The 23,680-nt window shown below is 46.0% G+C and overlaps 1 protein-coding gene and 1 long non-coding RNA gene across 4 annotated transcripts in view; one reads left to right on the top strand and one right to left on the bottom strand.

Moving 5' to 3' along the window:
* TNFRSF11A (TNF receptor superfamily member 11a) overlaps positions 1-12,279 on the top strand; it is a 62,979-nt gene extending 50,700 nt beyond the window's left edge. For all 3 annotated transcript variants that reach the window (XM_061400369.1, XM_061400370.1, XM_061400371.1), the window contains exon 10: positions 9,687-12,279. In XM_061400369.1, coding sequence (XP_061256353.1) covers positions 9,687-10,012 — 326 coding nt within the window. In that variant the 3' untranslated portion in view covers positions 10,013-12,279. The remainder of the gene's footprint in view (positions 1-9,686) is intronic.
* LOC133237823 (uncharacterized) lies at positions 8,793-9,745 on the bottom strand. The gene is made up of 2 exons (XR_009733372.1): positions 9,657-9,745; positions 8,793-8,984 (listed from the first exon to the last, which is right to left on the bottom strand). It is a non-coding gene; the product is annotated as an uncharacterized LOC133237823 (long non-coding RNA).
* Positions 12,280-23,680: the final 11,401 nt, after the last annotated feature.

The raw sequence follows: 23,680 nt of genomic DNA on the forward strand, positions 1-23,680 counted from the left end.
TCTAGCGCGCTTCTCTTTCCTGCTGAAATGCCATCCGCTAACTTGTATTGATTTTGGAAGGTGAAAAGTGTTAGTCACTCAGTCATGTCCAACTTTTCTGGGACCCTATGGACTGCAGCCCACCAGGCTCCTCTGTCCATGGAATTGTCCAGGCAAGAATACTGGAGTGGGTTGCCATTCCCTTCTCCAGGGGATCTTCCTGACCCAGGGATTGACCCTGGGTCTCCTGCACTGCAGGCAGAGTCTTTGCTGTCTGAGCACCAGGGAGACTTTGTTTACTGAGCCACATGTTTGACATTTAGCCAAGTATTACAGGAGCAGGCATTAGCTCCAGGACTCTATAAGTTAAAAATACTTGATAGTTTAGTTATTTGGTAATAAAATTCAGCATTCATTGGTGCTAAAAGTCAATGCATTATTTCAAAATATATGAAAATTTTGTTCACTATATGCTTTCATTTAGTCCTGCTTACCTTCTTTCTGTTCTAACGAGGCTCATTTTTGGAAAAGGTTTCATTTATGAGCCATTCTAAGTAATTTTCAAGCATGATTCAGAATGGAACTATTAAATCCTGCTTCCCTTCCCATATCATCATAGACCCAGTTTCTTCCAAATGCCTGAAACAGATCTTACATTTCCATAAAAAGGAAAATCACATGAGAAGCATATGGGTTAAATATAAAATATGTTTTTAAAAAATTCCAGAAGAACCCAATATAGCTTGGGTAATTTGAGTGTATTTGTGTATATTTTTAGTTCTTTTCCTTGGAAGAAAATCTACATGACAATTAGGTGATAATATTTGCTATAGTTCTTGTGATTTAATATTCATACATCATGCATTTTAAACAACATAATAAGCCTTTGAGGAGACAAGTGTGCATTACCTTGCTTTAAAATGTAAATTCTGTCAGGAATTGGGTTCTTACAAGGAAGCTTATTCTCTCTGCCTGAGAAATAGTGATTCCATGGAGCTTGCTATGAAAACAGGGAGTTCACAAAGTATATACATCTTTCTGGTCTTGATAAGATACTTCATTTGTTCATTGTTTCTGTTGACTTAAAATGCTATTTTTAACTTTCTCAAATGACCTGAAAATTTTTCCTAAATCACATTAATGTGAAGCCAACCAACCCATTTTAAACGTTAGAAACTTCAGATTTTCTAATTTAATGAAAACCCTCAAGACTTCCCTGGGTAGTCCAGTGGTTAAGACTCCATGCTTCCAATGCAGGGGGCTGGGGCTCAATCCCTGGTCAGGGAACTGCACACCACGTGCTACAATGAAGACCAGGTGCAGCCAAATAAATAAATATCCAGAAAATAAAAAAGTCAGAACTCTCATGTCATGCTGGTTCTCAAAGCATCCTTTTAGATAGCCTTCACATAGAGGTCTAACAATCGCCTGTGTTAAGAGATATATTAAGACTGTTCTGACATCCTGAAGGTTGTATTTTTATCAGTGATATCAGAGGTATCAGAGTTGGACCATAAAGAAGGCTGAACACCAAAGAATCGATGCTTTTGAATTGTGATGCTGGAAAAGACTCTGGAGAGTCCCTTGGACAGCAAGGAGATCAAACCAGTCAATCCTAAAGGAAATCCAACCCTGATTATTCATTGGAAGGACTGATGCTGAAAGTGAAGCTCCAATACTTTGGTCGCCTGATGTGAAGAGTCAACTCATTGGAAAAGACCCTGATGCTGGGAGAGATTGAGAGCAAGAAGAGAAGGGGACGACAGAGAAGGAGATGTTGGATGACATCATTGGCTCAATGGAGATGAATTTGAGCAAACTGGGAAACAATGGAGAACAGAGGAGACTGACGTGCTGCAGTCCCTGGGGTTGCAAAGAATTGGAAGTGACTTAGCAACTGAACGACAAAATCAGAGGTATGCGTTACCAGATGCTGGCTAAGTTTGGCTTCCCTGGTGGCTCAGACAGTAAAGAATCTGTCTGTAATGTGGGAGCCCCAGGTTCGATCCCTGGGTTGGGAAGATCCCCTGGGGAAGGGAATGGCAACCCACTCCAGTGTTCTTGCCTGGAGAATTCCAAAGACAGAGGAGCCTGGAGGGTTACAGTCCATGGGGTTGCTGAGAGTTGGAACTGGATGAGCGACTAATGCTTACCTTCTTACTTCCTCACAGAAATCCTATGGGCACATTCCTCACCCAGGACCACACAGCGAGTCAGCAATGAGACCACAACTCATACAGCTGATTCTGAAGCCTGTGCCTTGAACCATGGCATGGTCTCCCTACAAATCAGTGCCAATGATACTGTTTTCATTTGTTTATCGTGCACTGGAGAATCCTCAGTGAGCCACAGAATACAGGCAAACTTGGGCCGGGATCACTGGCTACTCAGGTTGAGCAAGGGGCAGTGGTGAGGCCAGGCCAGGCCCAGAGGTTTCCACGGGAAGAGACGCTAGTGTCTGTGTCAAGAGGTGATGGCTCCCCTGGCCTGAGTCCCCTCTGTTGCAGTTACCAATTCTTTGGTGAGGAAGGCTCTTTCTTCCACATGCCTCAAACCTCATCCTGTTTTGCAAGTAAAATAAAGTTAAAATAAATGCCAGGGGCAGCTTTGATTGGGAAAAAGCTGGCAGAAAGGCAGCTTCAGACAGTGAGGAAGAAGGAAGTGACTGGCCTGGTTTAGCTTGTATTCCCAGAGGTCTGTGGCTTGTATGTGTGTGCTCAGTCGCTTCAGTCGAGTTCCACTCTTTGTGACCCCATGGACTGTAGCCTACCAGGCTCCTTTGTCCATGGTTATTTCCCAGGCCCCTCCTCCAGGGGATCTTCCTGACGCAGGGATCAAACCCACATCTCCTGCAACTCTGGCATTGCAGGTAGATTCTTTACCTGCTGAGCCACCGAGGAAGCCCCTGCGGACAACTGGGACCTATAAAGACCTCAAGATGCCTTAAGGCATCTTGGACAAGTCTCATGCGCCCCATTCCTTCTTCACATTCCCCCCTTACCAGCCAGAACATCCTGTTGCGTCCTTGGTTCTCAGTGGAGAGAGCTACCCCTTCCAGGGCATGCACCAACTGCAGAAACCATGGCAACCATGGGGCACCCACCGTGTGGACATGCAGTCCTATTGCCTCACCACCCCAGGGCCTCGCCCTGTCAGGTCCGTTCGCACGACCATGTAAAACCCGCTGAATGGTAGAAAGCAGATCTTAGGGAATGATTAGTTGTAGGCAAGGACAATTCTGGACTGAGGCATAACACAAGATAAGGATGTCAGCAACTCACTCAAAACCTTGACCTACTCTTGGGCTTGCTTGGTGGCCCAGTGGTTAAGACTCTGAGTTTCCAGTGCAGGCAGCACACGTTCAATCCTGGTCCGAGAACTAAGATCCCATATGTTGCATGGTCCAGCCAAAGAAAGAAAGAAAGAAAGAAACCTTGACCTACTGTAGTGCTACATCCAAGTCACAGCTGACCTGCATGATGGAAAACGAGACAGTGGGGGAATTCGTGTAGAGTTACTCAGATGAGCGTTCAAACCAGAGATGGTTAGAATGATGGATCACTTCAGCAAGAAAACAAAAGTTAGTTAGATATCTAGAGGTAAGTGCCCTTTCAGTCTTCAAGATCAGTTGAAATCCTTCAGCAAGACAGCAGTGGGAAAATCACATGGCTGCTCGAGACCTTTCCCCGTTGGGAAGTGTCATGAGCACAGCTGTTAGATTCTGGGAGGAGTAATGCCAGCCTTGCACCTGTGAAAAATTCTTTGTTATTTCCCAAGCGTTTTCTAAGCCACCATCTCGTTCGACCCTACGCTGTCCTGCCAGGCATTCACACATCCCTGTATTCATTCATTTCACATTTATCATGTGCCTGCTCTGGCGCTGCACCTGCCAGGCTAGATGGGCCTGAATGCTGATGCTCGTTTCATAAAGGAGCAGACTATACTGTTAGGTGGTTTGTCCCGGATTCCACAGCGAGTCGAGGCCAAGCCGGGGGGGTGGCGGGAATCAGGGCTTTCAGAGCCTGTCTGCTCCTCCGTCCCAGCCCCGTTTCCGGCCCTCCTGGGCTCGGGAAGCTGCTGAAACCAGCACCCCGCTAGTCACTGTCACGCACTTTCTGCTCTTCAGGGAGTGAGACACCACTCTAAGCCACCAAAATCTTTTTGCTATTGAAGTTGAGACGGCGGAGACTAGCACGCCATTGAAGTTAGTAGATTACTTGCAGGTGAGTCTGCATGTGACAAGGCTGGGAAAGAAGGGTGTTAGTTTTCATTATTAAAGTCACGTCAGTCAGTCCAGGGGGGAAGGAAGCAAGCCTGAGGCACTCAGGTGCGGAGTAACGGCAAGCTGGTGTGATAATGCTGCCCGTCTAGCATAGAGGGGACACGTCGTGAGCTCTGGACTCGGGGTGTTGTACCACTGTTACTGCTTCCCTGGTGGCACTGGTGGTAAAGAACCTGCAGGAGACATGAGGGGCGAGGGTTCGATCCCTGGGTCAGGAAGATCCCTGGAGGAGAGCATGGCAACCCACTCCAGTATCCTTGCCTGGAGAATCCCATGGACAGAGGAGCCTGGCGGGCTATAGTCCATGGGGTCCCAAAGAGTAGGACATGGCTGAGCGACTGAGCACACAGGGCACATCACTGTGATTACTGTAATAGTGACCTAGCTTAATCTTAATCTAGCTCCACGTAACCACAGATGAACCTGCATTCTCCTAGCCTCTGTAGAGGGAGCTGATGGAAGCCGACCACACACTGACGGATGACTCACAGCTAGTGGGTCACTCTAGGCTGGAACGCCTGGGACCTGCTGCTCCTAGCCAATGAATGGCCAAGCTTACTAAAATCCATGGGTCATCCCAGTCCCATGAGTGTGAGCTGATCCTTTTGTAATTTAAAACTTTAACTGTACATTAACTGGCTTAAAAAAATGAATTTGATAAGCATGAGAATTATTTCTATGAAAATGATGAAGTGCTTCAGGACAATTCAAAGAATGAGCTGCCAAAATCGTTTTGCTGTTGCAGGTGGGATTGGTGAGACTGTGCAAGATTGGGGGATAAAACGCTAGAAGGATTCTGCGCTTGGACCGCCTGGCAGCTGACTGAGTGCTCACTGTACTTTTTAAAATATAATCTAAATTTTGTAATTAATTGGTTATTTGGCTGCTCTGGGTCTTGTCTGCGGCACGCAGGATCTTTAGTTGGGGCCTGCGAACTCTTAGTTGTGCAGCACGTGAGATCCAGTTCCCTAGCCTGGGGTAAAACCTGAGCTCCCTGCATTGGGAGTGCAGGGTCTTAGCCGCTGCACCGCCAGGGAAGGCCCCTCCTTTCACTTTAAATGAACCAAAACAGGATCAGAGGCAAAACCTTCGGGGTATCGCTGATCCAGTCAGCAGACCTTCTCTCAAAGGGACAAGTCTCGGTAGTTCTCTCAGAAAGTGGGTGTTGAAAGTTCTACAGCAAGTGACATGTGACGTGAACACCAAGGAAACATATCGTACAATCTGTGTTGTAGGGGCACTGGTGGATATCCTCTGCAACTCAAGAGTTTTTAAAAACTTAAGTTCTTTCTCAGTAGAGAAAAGTAGATCGGCAGACAGGTCTGCAATATTGAAACATGTCCAGTTTATAAACTGTTACCTCCCCAAAGAGTGACACTAAGTTAGAGCATCAGTGAGGGGGAGAACACAGAGCAGGGCTTCTGAGGGCTGTCTGTCACCAGCTGTGAAGTTTCCAGAGCCCAGGGCAGTGAAACTACGAAGCCCCTTCTGCAAATATTAGTAAGAGTTTCAAGACGGCAGCAACATTAAACAAGCCTGGGGCCCTTCTGAGCACAGGGTCCTGGGTGGCTGCACGGGTTACGTGCCCCTGAACATGGCTCCGTTGCCACTGACTGCTACTGGCAAATAAGTAGAACTTCTTAAAGAAGTCTTGTCTGTACCAGTTTATTCCTCTCATAAAGTCAGTGTGAATAGGACAGACTTGGACTTGATCAAAGATGGTCTTTATCATTAATTGTACTTCTGATAAGGAAATACATGAAGAATAAAATTGAGCATCTCATACTCTTTCTAAGTAACTGGTCTTTACATCCTAATTGTCAGGAATTTATAAAGTTTTGTTTTTTTTCGTTCCTCCCCCCTCTACTTTACCTCCCCATCCCAAGAATAATATTCTTGATCCAATCTATGGATCAAAGAATTCTGAAATGTTTAAATATATCTCTTATGCAAAAGGGTTTGAGTTCTATTTTGGAAAAAATTAGAAAATAAGAATATAGACCCTATAGAGTAAATCAAAGATATGTTGGCCATGAGGCAAAGGCATGGAATGAAATTCTTAAGAAGAAAAGTTTAACACAAAATCTTGACGTGTAAGAGGATGGTTTAAAAACTGTTTTTCAATCTGAGTTCAGACAGACTGAAGATTCTGACAAGGAATAAGGTTAACAACAATGGAGTCATGATGATGATTTGTTGGAAAACAAAATTTTAAAGGATGGAGAAATTATATATACCATGACAAAAACAGATAAATCAATATGAAGAGGATATTTGATTCAAGACCATAAATCAGTCATACTTTGGTGAGCATTGCCTTGTGTGTAGGTTTATATAATTTTGGAAAAATGACAGAATCAGCAGTCAATGTTGAAATAATAAAAAGCTAGAAGAAATACACCAAGAAAAAAAAATCACACTTTAAAGCCACTTACAATTGCTGCTCTTATTAAATAAACATAGTATCTTTTGTTTTTTATTGTTAAACATGGTATATTTTAAACTGGAATGGAATGTTTATGGTATACACGTATCACTTTTGATTTCTCACGTTGACTTTTGTGTTTAACTAGTGATCCCTCAACTAGGAAGACTTCTCTTGGTTATTATATTCATTCATTCTGCTGCTGCTATGGTAGGAGCCCTTGTGTCAGGCTTGGTTGGTTGCTGAGTTACTTGAAAAAGTCATTTACAAGTTCATATCTTAAACATCTTTAACTTAAAACACATAACTTACATTCACACATTGACTTTTTTTAGTACAGGGACATATGTGTTGGTTGGTTATAGTTTCCTGAGCCTTTTTCACATTAACCACACCATCCTAATTCCCAATTTCTGTTTCTTTAGTGGGGAATGAGAAATTATAGATCTTTGCAGAACAAATTTGAGTGTAAACTCCTTCTGCATTTTTAAAGACTCCTTTTCTTGTTTTCTTTTAACAGAGGCCTTGTCCAGTTCAGCAGCTGGTTGATGTCTTTTGTGTTTAGTGTCTCACATTTATTTGGGTCATTGCAAAGCATTCACTTTAGTTTTATTAGAAGCATTTGCCTTTTTTCACACTTACCTTTCACAACTTTACACAGAGAGAGACAGACCTTGGGTGTACTGCAGGCTCAGTTCCAGACCACCACAAGAAAGCACACATCATAGTCAAGTGAGTCGCATGAACCTTTTGGTTTCCCAGTGCATATGAAATTGTGTTTACACCATACGCTGTCTACTAAGTGTGACAGCATGTCTAAAAACAATGTAGATACCTTAAAAATCCTTTATTGCCAAGAAATGCTGACATTATCTGACATTGCAGGTTGCCACAAACCTTCAATTTATACAAAACCCAGTGTGTTCAAAGCACAATAAACTCAAGCAAGAAAACAAGGTATGCTTGTATTTAATTAGATTTCATGAGTTCAACTAGTTAAAAACAGACCTGAGAACTTGGTAACTGGTGGGAGCAGAAAGACATCGGCATACTGGAGAGTAGACCCCTAGCTTAGGGTGTGCTGGATTATAGGCACACCTGTTTATTTTTTAATTTTTGTTTCATATTGGAGTTTAGTTTTATTTACAATGTTGTTTTAGTTTCAGGTAGATAGCAAAGTGATTCAGTTATATGTATACCTATTCTTTTTCAAATTCTTTTTCCTTTTAGGTTATTGCAGAATATTGAGTTCCTACAAAGACAGAAGGTGTTTGTAGGTTATCTGTCTTAAATACAGCAGTATGTATATATCAATTCCAAGTTCCCAACTTATGCCCTCTTTCACTTTTCCCCTTTGTTAACTATAAGCTGTTTTCTGTGAGTCTGCTTCTATTTTGTAAATAAGTTCATCTGTATCATTTTTTTGATTCCTCATATAAGTGGTATCGTATGATATTTGTCTGTCTGACTTGCTTACTATGATCATCTGTAGGTCCATCCATGTAGCTGCAAATAACACTATTTCATCTTTCTGAAGGGCTGAGTAATGTGCCATTGTATGTATGTACCACTTTTCTTTATTCATTCCTGTTGATGGACATTTAGGTTGCTCCCGTGTTTTGGTTATTGTAAACAGCACTGCAATGAACACCGGGCTGCATTATCCTTTCAAACTATAGTTTTCTCTGGATATATGCCCAGGAGTGGGATTGCTGGATCATGTTTAAATGTTTTAGAGGGAATGGAGAACGTGTTGCTGAATGGAATACTAGCTAGCCTTGCCTAAGTTGCTTGGGGAATTAATAAATTCCCCTGCCACCACCCATCTAGGGTCACACCCAACACAGCTACCTATGGGAAAAACGGCGTGAGTTATAAATCCTCAATTATGACTTCCAATTTGTGGCTCATATTTGAAATCCGTTTTCACTGAAATCCCTGGAATGGGCCACAGGGCCCGTCTCAGCGTCTCTGCAGGCGCCCTTTGGGTGGATGGAAAGGCTCCTGGGATTCCCTGGATGCTGTTGGTTCTTAAGTCAGACCATCCAAAATATGCCCTCCATATGGGAGGAAATCTCTTCATGGAGAGTAATGATAAAAACAGTATTACTTGTGTACATTTTTATTAAGCTTTGTCATAACAGAGAAGGAGCAGAAAAGATGGCGTTAACAGTGAGGCGCTGTTTGTTGTGCTGTTCGCCTTCCCTGGTCAGACTGAGATTCTGCTTGTGTTGCGGACGGTTGGGGCTTTGCTGCTTCTGCTTGGTTTCTGGCACTGATTTTCACCCGGGGTCATTTCTAGAGCAATTAGTCTTTAAAGTAGGAGGCAGTAGGTGTCCGAGTATTCACTGAACTTTCTATTTGGTTTTCAAAAGGCTCACTAATTAAAGACTGGCTAAATCCAGTCACCCACAAAAGGTCATGATAGAACACCCTGGGGACAAAACAACCCCCCACCTCAGGGTTCAGAAGGGAACAGTGTTTTGTAAGATTGTTTTTGAGTTTTTTTTTTTTCCCTTAATCTTTTTCTAGGAGTTAAAAAAAAATGTTAAGGAAGTTAATTTCTGCTAGATCCTGGGCCCACGTGGCCCCAGGGCCATCCGGGACCTCTCCAGGGAGGGTAAAAAGATGGGAGCGCGCTGAGCGAGGAGGCTGGGCTGAGGTGGGCCCCGGGTCGGGTCAGCGGCGGCCTCCCCTCCAGCCTCTGCTGCTTTCCCGACACACGGACCACCGCTGCGCCCTGGGCCGTGTCTGCGGCGCATCCGTCACACGCGCGCGCCGGCCGCAACACCTGAACCCATCCGTGGGCCCGCGATGCTGCCCGCGTGCCGCCCACGCGGCCGGCGACGACGCCCGCGCTGTCTCCTCCTCGCGCCCCTCCTCCTCTCTGGGTCAGGCCGGGGGAGGTGACGGAGCGCGTGTCCGGAGCCGGGTGGGTCCACCAGCCTCCCGCCCAGATCCCTGACTCACTCTGCGCTTCCCTCTTCCTCTCCCCTGCAGGCAGTGTGACTGGAAACAGTAACTCCACGTTTATTTCCAGCGGGCAGGTGATGAACTTCAAGGGCGACATCATCGTGGTCTACGTCAGTCAGAACTCGCAGGAGGGCCCGGCGGGGCCGGGCGGCGGCGCGGGGGAGCCGGCGGGACGCCCGGTGCAGGAGGAGAGCTCGCCGCGCTGCGACTCGTTCGCTGGCCTCGGGCCGCGCTTCCCGGATGCGTGCGCCAGCCTCGACGTGGGCCCAGGACTGCAGGAGTGCGGCGCCCCGGAGCCCGACAAGGCCTCGCGGCCGGTGCAGGAGCAGGGGGCGGCCGAGACGCGGCGCTGAGCCGGGAGCACCACTGGCGGTTCTCTGCGCCCCTCGGGGCCGCTGGGCCTCCACACGCGGGCCCCGCACGTCGGAAGCCGCGTCGCCGCCCGGCGGCGGGGCGGGGCGGGGCGCGACGGGGCGTGGTCTTGGAGGGGCGTGGTCCCTGGTGGGCGCGGCCGTTGCCCGGGGTCTGCGCCTTCACGCCCCTGCGTTCGGTACAGCTGCGTGAAATGACCCGGCGTCCTTCGTCCACCTTGCTTAAATGGGATCGAGGACTTTGGCGGGGGGGAGGGGGGAATGTACGTTTGTTATTACTACTCTGCCGTCCACAGTCAAGTGTCAACGCATTGCACAGGTACACGTTGCTGTCTTCAGTCGCTCCCCTTTTTACCTCCTTTACTAGTTTTTCTTCTCCTTTAACCTCCCATTATCAGCTCATCAGTGGTTTGTCTCTAAATGGCATCTGTTTCTACGGCTGTCCCGTTCCATTTGGGTCTGTATCCTCCCCCCCAGCCCTTTCTCCATATTTGATATTTGTATTTCACTGTCTTTCATAACGTTTTTCTTGATACTGTCTCCTCCCCCCACCCCGTTTCTTTCTTTTTACTATTTAACGATTTTCTTGAAAATTCTCCTGCGGGTGACGGTCTTTTTTATATTTCTTTCACCCCTTCTCACAAGCAGGTGCCTGTGTGCAGTGATGGAGGGGGTGGGGGCGAGGAGTCTGTATTAAGCACTTTTGGGAAAAGGCTAGAAATGTGAAACCTGGCGGGAAGCTTGGGAAACAAGAGGAGAGACTTTGAGCTTTTGAAAACTTTTCTGAGTTCTCAGTTTTTTTAAAGGAAGGGAGAATCCCCCTAAATATTTTTAGGTGTGTGTCAACTTCTGTGCAGCCCAAAGCTGCAATTTGTGTCTTTCTCCTTTAATCCATCTCAAAATGGTTAATCCCCATCCCCATCCATATGCCAAGATGAATGTGCATACCCATCCCAGCAGAGACAGCAGAACTTGGGTAACTAAGTCTCTAAAAATCTCCAAGTTTCTGCACTTGGCATTCTCATTCTCGAGAATGGGGAAAACATGGAAAATGAGTAGGATATGGGATGGTGGCCTGCACACTCAGTGAAAAAAAGAAGGTGCTGCAAAAGTTCAAGAAAGGAAGAATAAAGACGTTAATATGCATTGTTTCTTTCTAAACAAGAAGAGCATAAATGTGTTAGGCAGTAGGCCCCATTTTCTTCCTAAATATGTGTCTTTAGTTTAGCCTTGTAGAAGTGGAAAACATTCCTGTTATTTTCCGTGCATCTGAATTAAAAACCAAGTCCTTATATTGTGAACTTAAGAAGATGTATCACAGAGATGCTTTCTCTTAGCATCAGTGCTGTTGTGAGGAAACATGCAGTGTGACCAGGTTGAAAGGGGTTACCCGGCGTGTTTCATCCATTGGGCCAGTTAGCCTTTGTTTTCCTCAGATACTAGAGTTACAATGCCTGAGCACATTAAAATTGATTTTGTGGATCTGGTAGGTTTTGAAAGTGCTAATAGTAGTCACTGTCCAGACTTCAGTGACCTCACACAAGGGTTTCTCCCTGTTGGTTGCAGGTCTGTTGGAAATGCTACAATAGTAGCTGTCGATTATGATTTTTAATGGAGAAGCAGAGGTGGCTCTATAATTTCTGTGGCTCCTTAGCAGACATGAAAAATGGCAGGAAATAAGCTTATTGCCAGAATGATCCGTTGGTGAGAATTTACTGTCTGCACTGCCCTTTGAGATAACATCCATCCAAAGAGAGATGTTATAAAAATGGAAGTAACTATTATACCTTTGGTTATATTACAGTTCACTGAGGAGAAGGCAGAGCTAAAGCCCCAAGTTTCTACTGTGACTGTCACATCTCACTGATACTTTACCTTTCTCTGCTTTCTTTTTTTAAATTTTTCCTACAAAAAGGCACTAATGGTAATTTTTGACACTTTCCCTACTTGGAAGTAACAAAAGAATGCTACAGTGAATGTTAAAGTATCTTGAGCTCCTTAAATAAAAGGTGCTAAATAAACGCATAAGAATCTACTTTCAGAAGAAGCTATATTCTTTGCCATGCTGATCCTTGCTAATTCTGTACTGATCCAAAGACAGTTAAATGATAGGAAATGGACAGCAAATATAGCTCTGTGTCTGTATTATAGAGTTGTGTGTGACAGATGTAAACAGGATGAAATGGAGACAGTAATGGAAAACTGGGGAATGTGATAAAGAGATTATTAAACTTGTATTTGACAACACACTTTTTTTCATGGCTTGTTTAAACAAATCTTTTTGTGAAATAATGACCTGACTTCTTTCTGATCTCTGTGGCGTGCTGTGGTATCAAATGTTGGTTATACTGTGTCATTGGTGGAAACCTTGACAAGAGCTGGGACGTAAGGTGCCTTGTTTTAATAATATAGCCACCGTAGATCCCGCCAGTAAAACTCCTTAAAGTGCGGGTTGCTGTGCGGTGGAGGGGTTGAAGGGAAATGGAGCCTGGTGTTTTCTACCCCCACCCTAGTTCAACTCTCAGAAATAGAAAGAATTAATTTCTTCGCTCTCCTTGTAAGGAAAAGAGCAGTTTGAGTGTGAGATATTGGAACCTTCATAGGGCAGGAGGAGAGAGGGCTCTACATGTGTAACAAGGTACCCCAAAATTCAGTGGTTTAAAACAACCACCATTGACTTAGCTCCCGCCTCTGTGGGTTGGCTCAGCTTGGTTGGTTCATTAGGCCTGGGTGAGCCTGGCTGGACTTGCTGACCCACGTGCAGATTGCTGGCTGGTGTGCTGGGGGTTGGCCAGCTGGATGCTGGACTGAACCCTCTCCCTGCAGTCCCCTCATTCTCCCAGCAGGCTGCCCTGGCCTGCTTGTCCTGGTGGTGGCTGGGTTCCCAGAGAGCAAGCAAAACCGTCTCATGCTTTTGAGACCTAAGCTTGAACTGGCAGGCTGGCACTACTGCCTCATTCTTTGAGAAGAGCAAGACACAGGACCGGTCAGATTGAAGGGGAGGGCACGCAGAACTGCAGGGAACCCTGGGGGATTGGGAGACAGTGAAGGGGGCGTGGGGCCCTCTTGCCATCTCTCTAGCACAGGCACATTGCCATCTCTCTATCAGATGGTGTGGGGAGGGTGCTTCGGGAGCAGGGGAGGGGCATTTCCCAGCCCTGGTCAGGGCTCCCTTCTCCGCTGAGCAGGCTCCCTTGCTGCAGACTGCAGTGAAGTCCTGCAAATGAGAGACTTGCGTTCATATTTCAGCATTGAAATTCCTTCCAAAGCCAGATACCCATGATGACGGTGCTGGGTCTACAGTTCTGTTGCCTTCCATTGGCACAGATCATGGGAAAGTGGTAATTTATAGAATCAAGGAAATTGGTGAGATCCTTTGGGTAGAAGAACCTGTTCATAAACAGATAAACGATGTTGTGTTCACCGTTTAGGCTGATTTAATGAACAGACTCTTGATGGTGAGGTACTGGGCGAAAGGGTAACCTGAGCCGAAGTGCTGGCCCTGGTGGAAGAGGTATAATTTTGAAGTTTTTTCTCTTTGACAGTCTCTGATGGCATGTGACTCCCTTTGGCCATCTGCTTTTGGGGGCTCTGGGTATGAGCTGCGTAACATCCTTCTGCGAGAAAGGATAAATCATCCAAAGGCCCAAATGTTTGGTTGGTGAGTCTGGATCATTTTTATTCAGTGTGCTTTTGATGCTTGGGCCATGAGCATCCCTGGAAAAGAGGATGAGGATAATTAGAGAGTCCCAGGGAGTCCAGGGTTCTAGATTGCTGGGGAGGACTGTAAACATGGCTCTGCTGCAGTGCTGGGGAGGGGTTATCTGTGCCATTTCTGACTCCCCAGGGCTATGCTGGTGAACGGACTACCTTGCACCTACTACAGCCTTGCCGAAAATAGGTGGGGACCTGAAACTGGGCCGTGGTGGAGCCAGCAGGGGGCACAAGCATGTCAGGTGGTATCACAGGAAGGTGTCAGCAAAGGTACAGGGGGGCACAGAGGCTGGGAACCCTGGACCAGCACTTCCTGGTGGCCCCTGCTGAGGAACTGCCTCCCTTGGTAGAACAGCCCCATGTGGCCCGAGGTTTGAAGTTAATAAATTTTCAAGTATGGAGGGACCCCTAAGTGATTCTGATGCGACCCTCTGTGACTCACTGCACCATGGTCTCTCTTGGGAGTCTGACTTTATGTCTGTCTGTCTGTCCACCTCACCACTCCAGTTATCTTGACCCCAAGGTGAGGTTGACACTCATGCTTAGCCAGTATCTCTTCTCCCCATTCCCTTAGTATTAATAAAACTAGCATGTACAAACACTTTCCAAAAAAATCTTCATTGAAGATTAAGATGTCTAATAGCATAAAAGTTAAAATGCCAAATTCCAGGTCTGATCTGGTAAATTCATTCTACCCTGAGGGGCTGATGAAGTTACCCTCCTCCCATATCTGATGGAACAAGGAGAAGGTTTGCCCTCTCGTCCCCAGACACCTTCACGGCCTCACTGGGGGCACAGCTAGAATGGGCCTGCTCGTCCCCAGACACCCCCACGGCCTCACGGGGCCGCACAGCTAGAATGGGCTCTGGTGGGCCCTTCATAGCTCCGACACTTGGGCAAAGTGAAGGACACTGGAATGTGTGGGTTGGAATGGCACGTTTGTCTTTCTCCTAGAGTCCTGGTTTTCTCTCCCTCCATGGGGAGGACAATAAATTGGCTGCCAGCACAGAAGAGGTTGTGGTATAGGCCCAAACCCCTATGGGCAGGAACTGGAGCCCAGCGAAAGCTTTCAGTGTGACCAAGGTGCTTGATTTCTCACGAGAAGGTGTAGCCCTGGAAACAAGGCTACACAGACTGTAGAATCACAAGAAAAACTGCATTCTTATGATGAGACTCCTATGAGTTACCTTAATCTAGGCAGAGGCAGTAAATCATCCTAGTGAAATGGAAAAGCAAGTTCATTTTTATTGGTTTTTATGGCCTCTCTATTTCAATGGCAAAGAAACCATGAAAAAAAAGATGCATATTTAAAGCTCTTAGAAGAACTTTTCAAAAATACTTACTGTATCATGGGAAAAAAGCAAGTTTTTGTTTACCTCAGGTTTATTGAGTTTGTAATTTATAGCCACTACAATTCACTCTTTTTAGGGATATAGTTTTATGAGTTTTGACAAAAACAAGAGGTTGGTAACCGCTGCTGCAGTCAGGATGTAGGCTATACTTAGTGCCCCCACAGTCCCCATTTCTCTTTGTGATCAGTTTCCTCCTTCCTTCCCTTCAGATTCCTGGTAATCACCATCTGTTCCCTGTCTCTGTGCTGTTATTACAGAAAGTCATCCAAATGGAATCATCCAGTAGGGAGCCATTTGAGTTTATCTTCTTCCAGCAACACCCTTGAGAGCCGGCTAAGTTGTTGGGTACGTCGGTGATTGGTTCATTTTCTCTTGCTGAGTAGTATTCCATTCTGTGGATGTACCACCACTTATTCACCTGTACTTGTGTTTTTTCCAACTTGAGGCAATTACAGATACAGTTGCTATAATAATATGAGTGGACGCATGCTTTCACTTCTCCTGGGTGAATGAATACCCAGGTGTGGAGTTGTGGGATCATAGTGAAAGTGAAAGCCACTCAGTCGTGTCCAGCTCTTTGCGACCCCATGGACTATACAGTCCATGGAATTCTCCAGGCCAGAATACTGGAGCGGGGAGCCTTTCCATTCTCCAGGGGACCTTCCCAACCCAGGGATCGAACCGAAGTCTCCTGCATTGCAGGCGGATTCTTTACCAGCTGAGCCACAAGGGAAGCCCTAAATGCTGGAGTGGGTAGCCTACCCCTTCTGCAGGGCGTCTTCCTGACCAGGGATTGAACTGGGGTCTCCTGCACTGCAGGCGGATTCTTTACCAGCTGAGCCACAAGGGAAGCCCTAAATGCTGGAGTGGGCAGCCTGTCCCTTCTGCAGGGCGTCTTCCTGACCAGGGATTGAACTGGGGTCTCCTGCACTGCAGGCGGATTCTTTACCAGCTGAGCTCTCAGGGAAGCACTGGGATCACTCGGTAAATGTGTCTATTTAACACGGTAAGAGACCGCGAGGCTATTCTCTGAAGCGCCTGCACCATTCTGCATCCCAGTTGCTCCACGTCCTCGCCAGCGGTCAGCAGTGTCAGTTGTCCGTTTCTTTTAACTTTAGCCATTCTAAAAGATGTCATTGTGGCTTTAATTTCATTGACATTTGCAGCCCATGACTGAGCATCATGTTGTATGTTTATTTGGCCATCTTAATCTCTTATTTGGTAAAGTGTGTGTTCATATTTTTTGCCTATTTTTTAATCGGTTTATTTTCTCATTGTGTTTTGCAAATTATATATTCTGGATATGAGAATATATAGGTTTTTAGGCCTTTTATTTCAGTGACAAAGAAACCATGGAAAAACACATATTTAAAGCTTTTAGAGCATTCTTTATTTACTATTAGTGAAAAAAATAAAGACATCAAAATTTTTAATTTTATAATAAAATTAAGTTTCAGGATATGTAAACCAGTAGCATTTATTCAGAGTAAATGTGTCTACAATAGGACCTCTTTTCACAGTGGGGCTCCCAGTGGCAGGGCCTCGAGCTGTTGCTTGCTCTGTGGGCTGCTCTGGCCTCTGAGACGTTGTGGAATGCCGCAGTCTGGCTTCTAGAGAGCACGTTCACCCGTGAAAACTGTGTTTTGTGTTTTACTTATTGGCATAAATGTATTTGGTTAGAAACGTGGAATGTTTTCTATCAATATTTTCTGTTTTCATTATTTTATGTATTAATAATAGTATTGGGCTTCTCAGGTGGCTCAGTGGTAGGGAATCCACCTGCAACGCAGGAGACACCCAAGACGCGGGTTCGATCCCTGAGTCAGGAAGATCCCCTGGAGAAGGAAATGGCAACCCACTCCAGTATTCTTGCCTGAAAAATCCCATGGACAGAGGAGCCTCGCAGGCTCCCTAATGTGGCTTTGCAAAAGAGTCATACACGACTTAGCGACTAAACAGCAAAACAACAACAAAAATAATATTGCAATAAAGAGGTGTTGGGAGAGGGAAACCATGAAAACAAACTCCAAATTTCTACGATCACCAGTGTCTGGAAACAAGGGGAGCCGGTAGCCTTGAGGTAGATTTTGTTATCACGGGAAAGGTTGTTCGGTCACACGAAGGTAAGGCCAGTTGGTGTCTGTTGGCTGGAGATTCACTATAACAGGATCCTTCGTGCCCTGCCAAAATTGCTCCATGGTTGCCCTTGGTCTGCAGAGCCAGTGTTGGGGGACAGAGCAGGCTGGGCTGCGTGGAGGCACAGCACCCTCAGGAGCTTTGCAAAGGATCGGGGTCATCTGTGAGAGGTCCGGTAGGAGAAAGGCGCCGAGAGTTCCCCGACGGGCTGGTGCTGAAGAGCTGCCGCTGACAGGTGGACGCTCCCGAGGCCGGCTGCTTTCACCTCGGCTCTGGGGACAGTGGCTAAGTGTGAGCCAGGTAGGTGCAGCATTGTTCCTGAAGCCTCCCCTCCCCGCAGCCGCACACAAGTTTCTGTGTAAATAAAGGGAGGGGCGACAGCAGTGACCACTGCCAGTCCTGTTACAGGAAGACAAGAGTGTGGGTTGGACTCAAGGGGAAGAGAGAGCCTCACCTCCCGTGAGCTGTAAATAACACTTGGGCAAACAGCTACTGTTTGTTTAAAGTGAGTGTTAGTTGCTCAGTCGTGTCCAGTTCTTTGCGACCCCATGGACTGTGGCCCGCCAGGCTCCTCTGTCCATGGGATTCTCCAGGCAAGAATACTGCAGTGGGTTGCCCCACTCCAGTGGAGATATCTTCCCCACCCAGGGATTGAACCTGGACCTCCTGTATTGCAGGCAGATTCTTTACCATCTGAGCCACCTGGGAACCGATTGTTGAAGCAGCCTGCAAAGTTCTTCACATATATGTTATCCCATTTAATCATCACAGCAAATACATCAAGTGACATTTGTTATCTTTACAGAAGAGAGAATAGGGTCAGTGGGATTAATGAACTTCACAAGCTCACAAAGCTAGTATGTGGGTTTCACACCTCAGTCCTAAGGTTTGCACACCCACCCACTGTTGCAATGACTTTGCGGATGGCGGTCATGATGTATCTGCTATGTTTCGCTGCCACTAAAAGTATCATGAAGTATTCTGTTTTGGGCTACAAGTTGAACTGATGTGGGTGGAATAAATCAATGATGGAAATATTTTTTTAAAGCCCCAAACCCTCTTAAAATCAAACTTAGAATCTCCCAGATTCAGTAGTGAGCCCTAAAACTTTGCATTAGACACTTTATATCCTAAGCACACAATCTGTTGGCCCTATGTCCCCAAAGAGATTCCATTCTCTGAGTTAAGATGATGCTGGTTATCATCATCTTAATTATCATCTGGTTATCATTAGAACAAGAGTAGATTCACATACAACGACAGAAGGATGAGCACCTCCACTCACGGCTGCCCCTGGACACTTGTCTGCACTTGCATCTGCTGGGTGAAGGCTGCAGGGCTCTAGATTCCTGTCCATGACTGTATTCATTAGAGCATTTATGATAAATAATGAAACAGCCTCCACAGCGTGGTTGAGAGATCTTTGAAGCTGAGCAAATACAATCTCAGCAGTTACCTGACACTTCATACCTGGGCATCCACGGATGGTGTGGATGGTGAGGAGATGTCCGTGCATAGAGCACGTCTTCCAGGAGGGGCCAGTAGTGGCCACTGTTCTCCAGGAGCAGTGCAGGCAGTCGTGGGCCCTATCCCCCTAAAAAAGTGTCTTCTGCTCAGACAGAGCAAAGCAGCTACAACAGAACATCTGGACTAGTGATTTGAAAGACAGGACCTGCCCACCTTCCCCACCCTGGTTTGCATCAAGTGTTAATGAAAGCTTGTTCAACATCAGCATTATACTTAGGAAATCACAAAATGATTGATTTTTAAGTCAGTTTTATTGAGTCAGGATAATTTAGTACAAGCCATAAAACTCACCTTTGCTAAGACTGCAGTTCCGTGCACTCCAACGAGTGCATACAGTTATGGCTTCCCAGCTGGCGCTGCTGCTGCTGCTGCTGCTGCTGCTGTCGCTTAGTCGTGTCTGACTCCTAGCGACCCCATGGACGGCAGCCCGCCAGGCACCCCGTCCCTGCGGTTCTCCGGGCGAGAACACTGAGTGGGTTGCCATCGCCTCCTCCCAGGTGGCACTAGTAAGGCTCTAAAGAACCTGCCTGCCCACACGTTGAGATGTGTGTTCGATCCCATTGGTGGGGAAGATCCCCTGGAAGAGGCCGTGGCAACCCACTCCAGGGATTACCTGGGAAATCCCATGGACAGAGGACCCTGGCAGGCTATGGTCCACGGGGTTGCAAAGGGTCAGACATGACTGAAGCGATTTAGCATGCAACACATGTAGTTGTGTAGCTACCACCATAAAGAAGACTGGGCGTTTCCATATTTGCAGAATTCCCTCTTGCTCCTTCATAGTGAATCACACCACCCCCTTTCAACAGGCCCTGGCACCCAAGATCTGCGCTGGGTCCCCTGTCGAGCTTTGCCTTTCCCACAGTGAATGGAAGCATGCGGTGTGCAGCTACTGGAGTCTGGCCTCCTTCACTTAGCAAGGTGCTCCTTTCTGCTTGTATCAATGGTTTGTTCCTTTTTATTGCTGAGTAATATTCTTTTGCCTGAATACAGTGTGTTCATCCATTTACTAGTTGAATGACATTTGGGGTATCTCCAGATCAGATCAGATCAGATCAGTCGCTCAGTCGTGTCCGACTCTTCGCGACCCCATGAATCGCAGCACGCCAGGCCTCCCTGTCCATCACCAACTCCCAGAGTTCACTGAGGCTCACGTCCATTGAATCCGTGATGCCATCCAGCCATCTCATCCTCTGTCGTCCCCTTCTCCTCCTGCCCCCAATCCCTCCCAGCATCAGAGTCTTTTCCAATGAGTCAACTCTTCACATGAGGTGGCCAAAGTACTGGAGTTTCAGCTTTAGCATCATTCCTTCCAAAGAAATCCCAGGGCTGATCTCCTTCAGAATGGACTGGTTGGATCTCCTTGCAGTCCAAGGGACTCTCAAGACACTTCTCCAACACCACAGTTCAAAAGCATCAATTCTTAGGCGCTCAGCCCTCTTCACAGTCCAGCTCTCACATCCATACATGACCACTGGGAAAACCATAGCCTTGATTAGATGGACCTTTGTTGGCAAAGTAATGTCTCTGCTTTTGAATATGCTATCTAGGTTGGTCATAACTTTCCTTCCAAGGAGTAAGCGTCTTTTAATTTCATGGCTGCAATCACCATCTGCAGTGATTTTGGAGCCCCCCAAAATAAAGTCTGACACTGTTTCCACTGTTTCCCTATCTATTTCCCATGAAGTGATGGGACCGGATGCCATGATCTTCTTTTTCTGAATGTTGAGCTTTAAGCCAACTTTTTCACTCTCCACTTTCACTTTCATCAAGAGGCTTTTTAGTTCCTCTTCACTTTCTGCCATAAGGGTGGTGTCATCTGCATATCTGAGGTGATTGATATTTCTCCTGGCAATCTTGATTCCAGCTTGTGTTTCTTCCAGTCCAGCATTTCTCATGATGTACTCTGCATATAAGTTAAATAAACAGGGTGACAATATACAGCCTTGACGTACTCCTTTTCCTATTTGGAACCAATCTATTGTTCCATGTCCAGTTCTAACTGTTGCTTCCTGACCTGCATACAGATTTCTCAAGAGGCAGATCAGGTGATCTGGTATTCCCATCTCTTTCAGAATTTTCCACAGTTTATTGTGATCCACAGTCAAAGGCTTTGGCATAGTCAATAAAGCAGAAATAGATGTTTTTCTGGAACTCTCTTGCTTTTTCGATGATCCAGCGGATGTTGGCAATTTGATCTCTGGTTCCTCGGCCTTTCCTAAAACCAGCTTGAACATCTGGAAGTTCATGGTTCACGTATTGCTGAAGCCTGGCTTGGAGAATTTTGAGCATTACTTTACTAGTGTGTGAGATGAGTGCAATTGTGCGGTACTTTGAGCATTCTTTGGCATTGCCTTTCTTTGGGATTGGAATGAAAACTGACCTTTTCCAGTCCTGTGGCCACTGCTGAGTTTTCCAAATTTGCTGGCATATTGAGTGCAGCACTTTCACAGCATCATCTTTCAGGATTTGGAATAGCTCAACTGGAATTCCATCACCTCCACTAGCTTTGTTCGTAGTGATGCTTTCTAAGGCCCACTTGACTTCACATTCCAGGATGTCTGGCTCTAGGTCAGTGATCACACCATCGTGATTATCTGGGTCCTGAAGATCTTTTTTGTACAGTTCTTCTGTGTATTCTTGCCATCTCTTCTTAATATCTTCTGCTTCTGTTAGGTCCATACCATTTCTGTCCTTTATCGAGCCCATCTTTGCATGAAATGTTCCTTTGGTATCTCTGATTTTCTTGAAGAGATCTCTAGTCTTTCCCATTCTGTTGCTTTTCCTCTATTTCTTTGCATTGATCACTGAAGAAGGCTTTCTTATCTCTTCTTGCTATTCTTTGGAACTCTGCATTCAGATGTTTATATCTTTCCTTTTCTCCTTTGCTTTTCGCTTCTCTTCTTTTCACAGCTATTTGTAAGGCCTCCCCAGACAGCCATTTTGCTTTTTTGCGTTTCTTTTCCATGGGGATGGTCTTGATCCCTGTCTCCTGTACAATGTCACGAACCTCATTCCATAGTTCATCAGGCACTCTATCTATCAGATCTAGGCCCTTAAATCTATTTCTCACTTCCACTGTATAATCATAAGGGATTTGATTTAGGTCATACCTGAATGGTCTAGTGGTTTTCCCTACTTTCTTCAATTTAAGTCTGAATTTGGCAATAAGGAATTCATGGTCTGAGCCACAGTCAGCGCCTGGTCTTGTTTTTGCTGACTGAATAGAGCTTCTCCATCTTTGGCTGCAAGGAATATAATCAATCTGATTTCGGTGTTGACCATCTGGTGATGTCCATGTGTAGAGTCTTCTCTAGTTTGGGGTAATTATGAATAAAGCTGCCGTAAATCTTTACATACAGGTTTTTGTGGGGACACAGTTCTCACTTCTCTTGGTAAATGCCTAGGGGCGGTGTTGCTGGACTGTCTGCCGAGTGTGTGTTCGCAACACAGCAAAGTACTTGAGCCAGTTGCCCCCGTCCTCCCACCAGCACTTGATGTTGTCCACAAGCTGACTCCAAACGCAGTTTAAAATAGTTGCTGATGATGAGCAGAGTTTGTTTTATTTCCTAAAAGCAAGGCTTCTGTGGGCTTTAGATCTATTCAAAGAAGTTGATAATGAGATAAATTCTTCTGGGTAATTGCACTCTTAAATTATGGCTTTTCCCCTCTTATTATGTAATTAAAACTTTACCGCTAACATCTTCAATACTGAAGCAGTAAGTAGGCTAGCAATTGATCCTGTGCTCAAGGGATATTTTTAAACATTCAAATGAGGTTATATTTTCATTAAAAGGAAACTTTCATCTTCCTTAATGTTGTCTTGAAAAGAATGTGAAGATTCCTATGCTCTGGGGAAAACCAAAACCAAAATTGGAACAATGGTAACCTTGGGCTGCTGTCAGTGCTCTTGTAGGAAATGGTTGATTTTTAAAGTTAGCTCTCCATAGGATGCATATGGATTATCTGCTTCCAGAATTCTGCACGACCAGTTTGCCATCGTCTACTGCAAGTCCACACTGCCGGCTCCGGCACCCTGTACCCTCAGGGTGACTTCTCCCTTCGCCCTCAGCCTGGCTCCATGCTGCACGGCCTGTAACTCCCACCCACACCCTCACATCCACTTCTCCCACCCCCACCCCAAGCAAAGGAAGGCACTTGGAACCATCTTTACTCTACCTAGAATCCAGGCTCCTCCACTTCCCCCAGAAACAATCTGCAGGTTGGCGAAGACAGATTTTTACACTGTCATAGAAGTCCTTTTATCTTGAGCCACTCTTTTCAGGGGGCTTCCCAGGTGGTACTCGTGGTAAAGAAGCCGCCTGCCAGTGCAGGAGACAAGAGACGTGGATTCGATCCCTGGGTCAGGAAGATCCCCTGGAGAAGGAAGTGGCAACCCACTCCAGTATTCTTGTCTGGAGAGTCCCATGGACAGAAGCGCCTGGCTTCTGAGTCGGACACGACTGAAGTGACTTAGCACGCATGCACCCTTTCTTAGTAGGGATGTTTGTTTTACTTCGCACAAACGGGCAATCGCTGTATTTTTCCCAAAGCAAAAGAATCATCTGCCCCCAAAGATGACTTCTGGCCCCCAGCTGGAAGTCAGCACAGTGGACAACCACTGAAGCTTTGGAGTTTGGGGGTCACTTTCCCCCTAGTATATCAGGGACAAGAGAACCTATTTTAGATGGAGACCTGAGTCTTTGACTCAGGGATCACTCTGGAAGAAAGATGTTTCCCATATAGGTGGGTCATTGGGGTGTTGTCTCCCCCCCAAAAAAAATATTGAAGTTCTAACCCCTGAAACCTGTAAATGTGATCTTATTTGAGGAGTGGGAGGTTCCTGCCTCCTGCCTTAACTGCCCGGGACGGCATTGCTCCTGAGAACTTAGAAGCCCGCACAGGACTACACAGATCCCTC

This window comes from Bos javanicus, chromosome 24 (assembly GCF_032452875.1).
Source record: "Bos javanicus breed banteng chromosome 24, ARS-OSU_banteng_1.0, whole genome shotgun sequence".
Taxonomy (NCBI): Eukaryota; Metazoa; Chordata; class Mammalia; order Artiodactyla; family Bovidae; genus Bos; species Bos javanicus.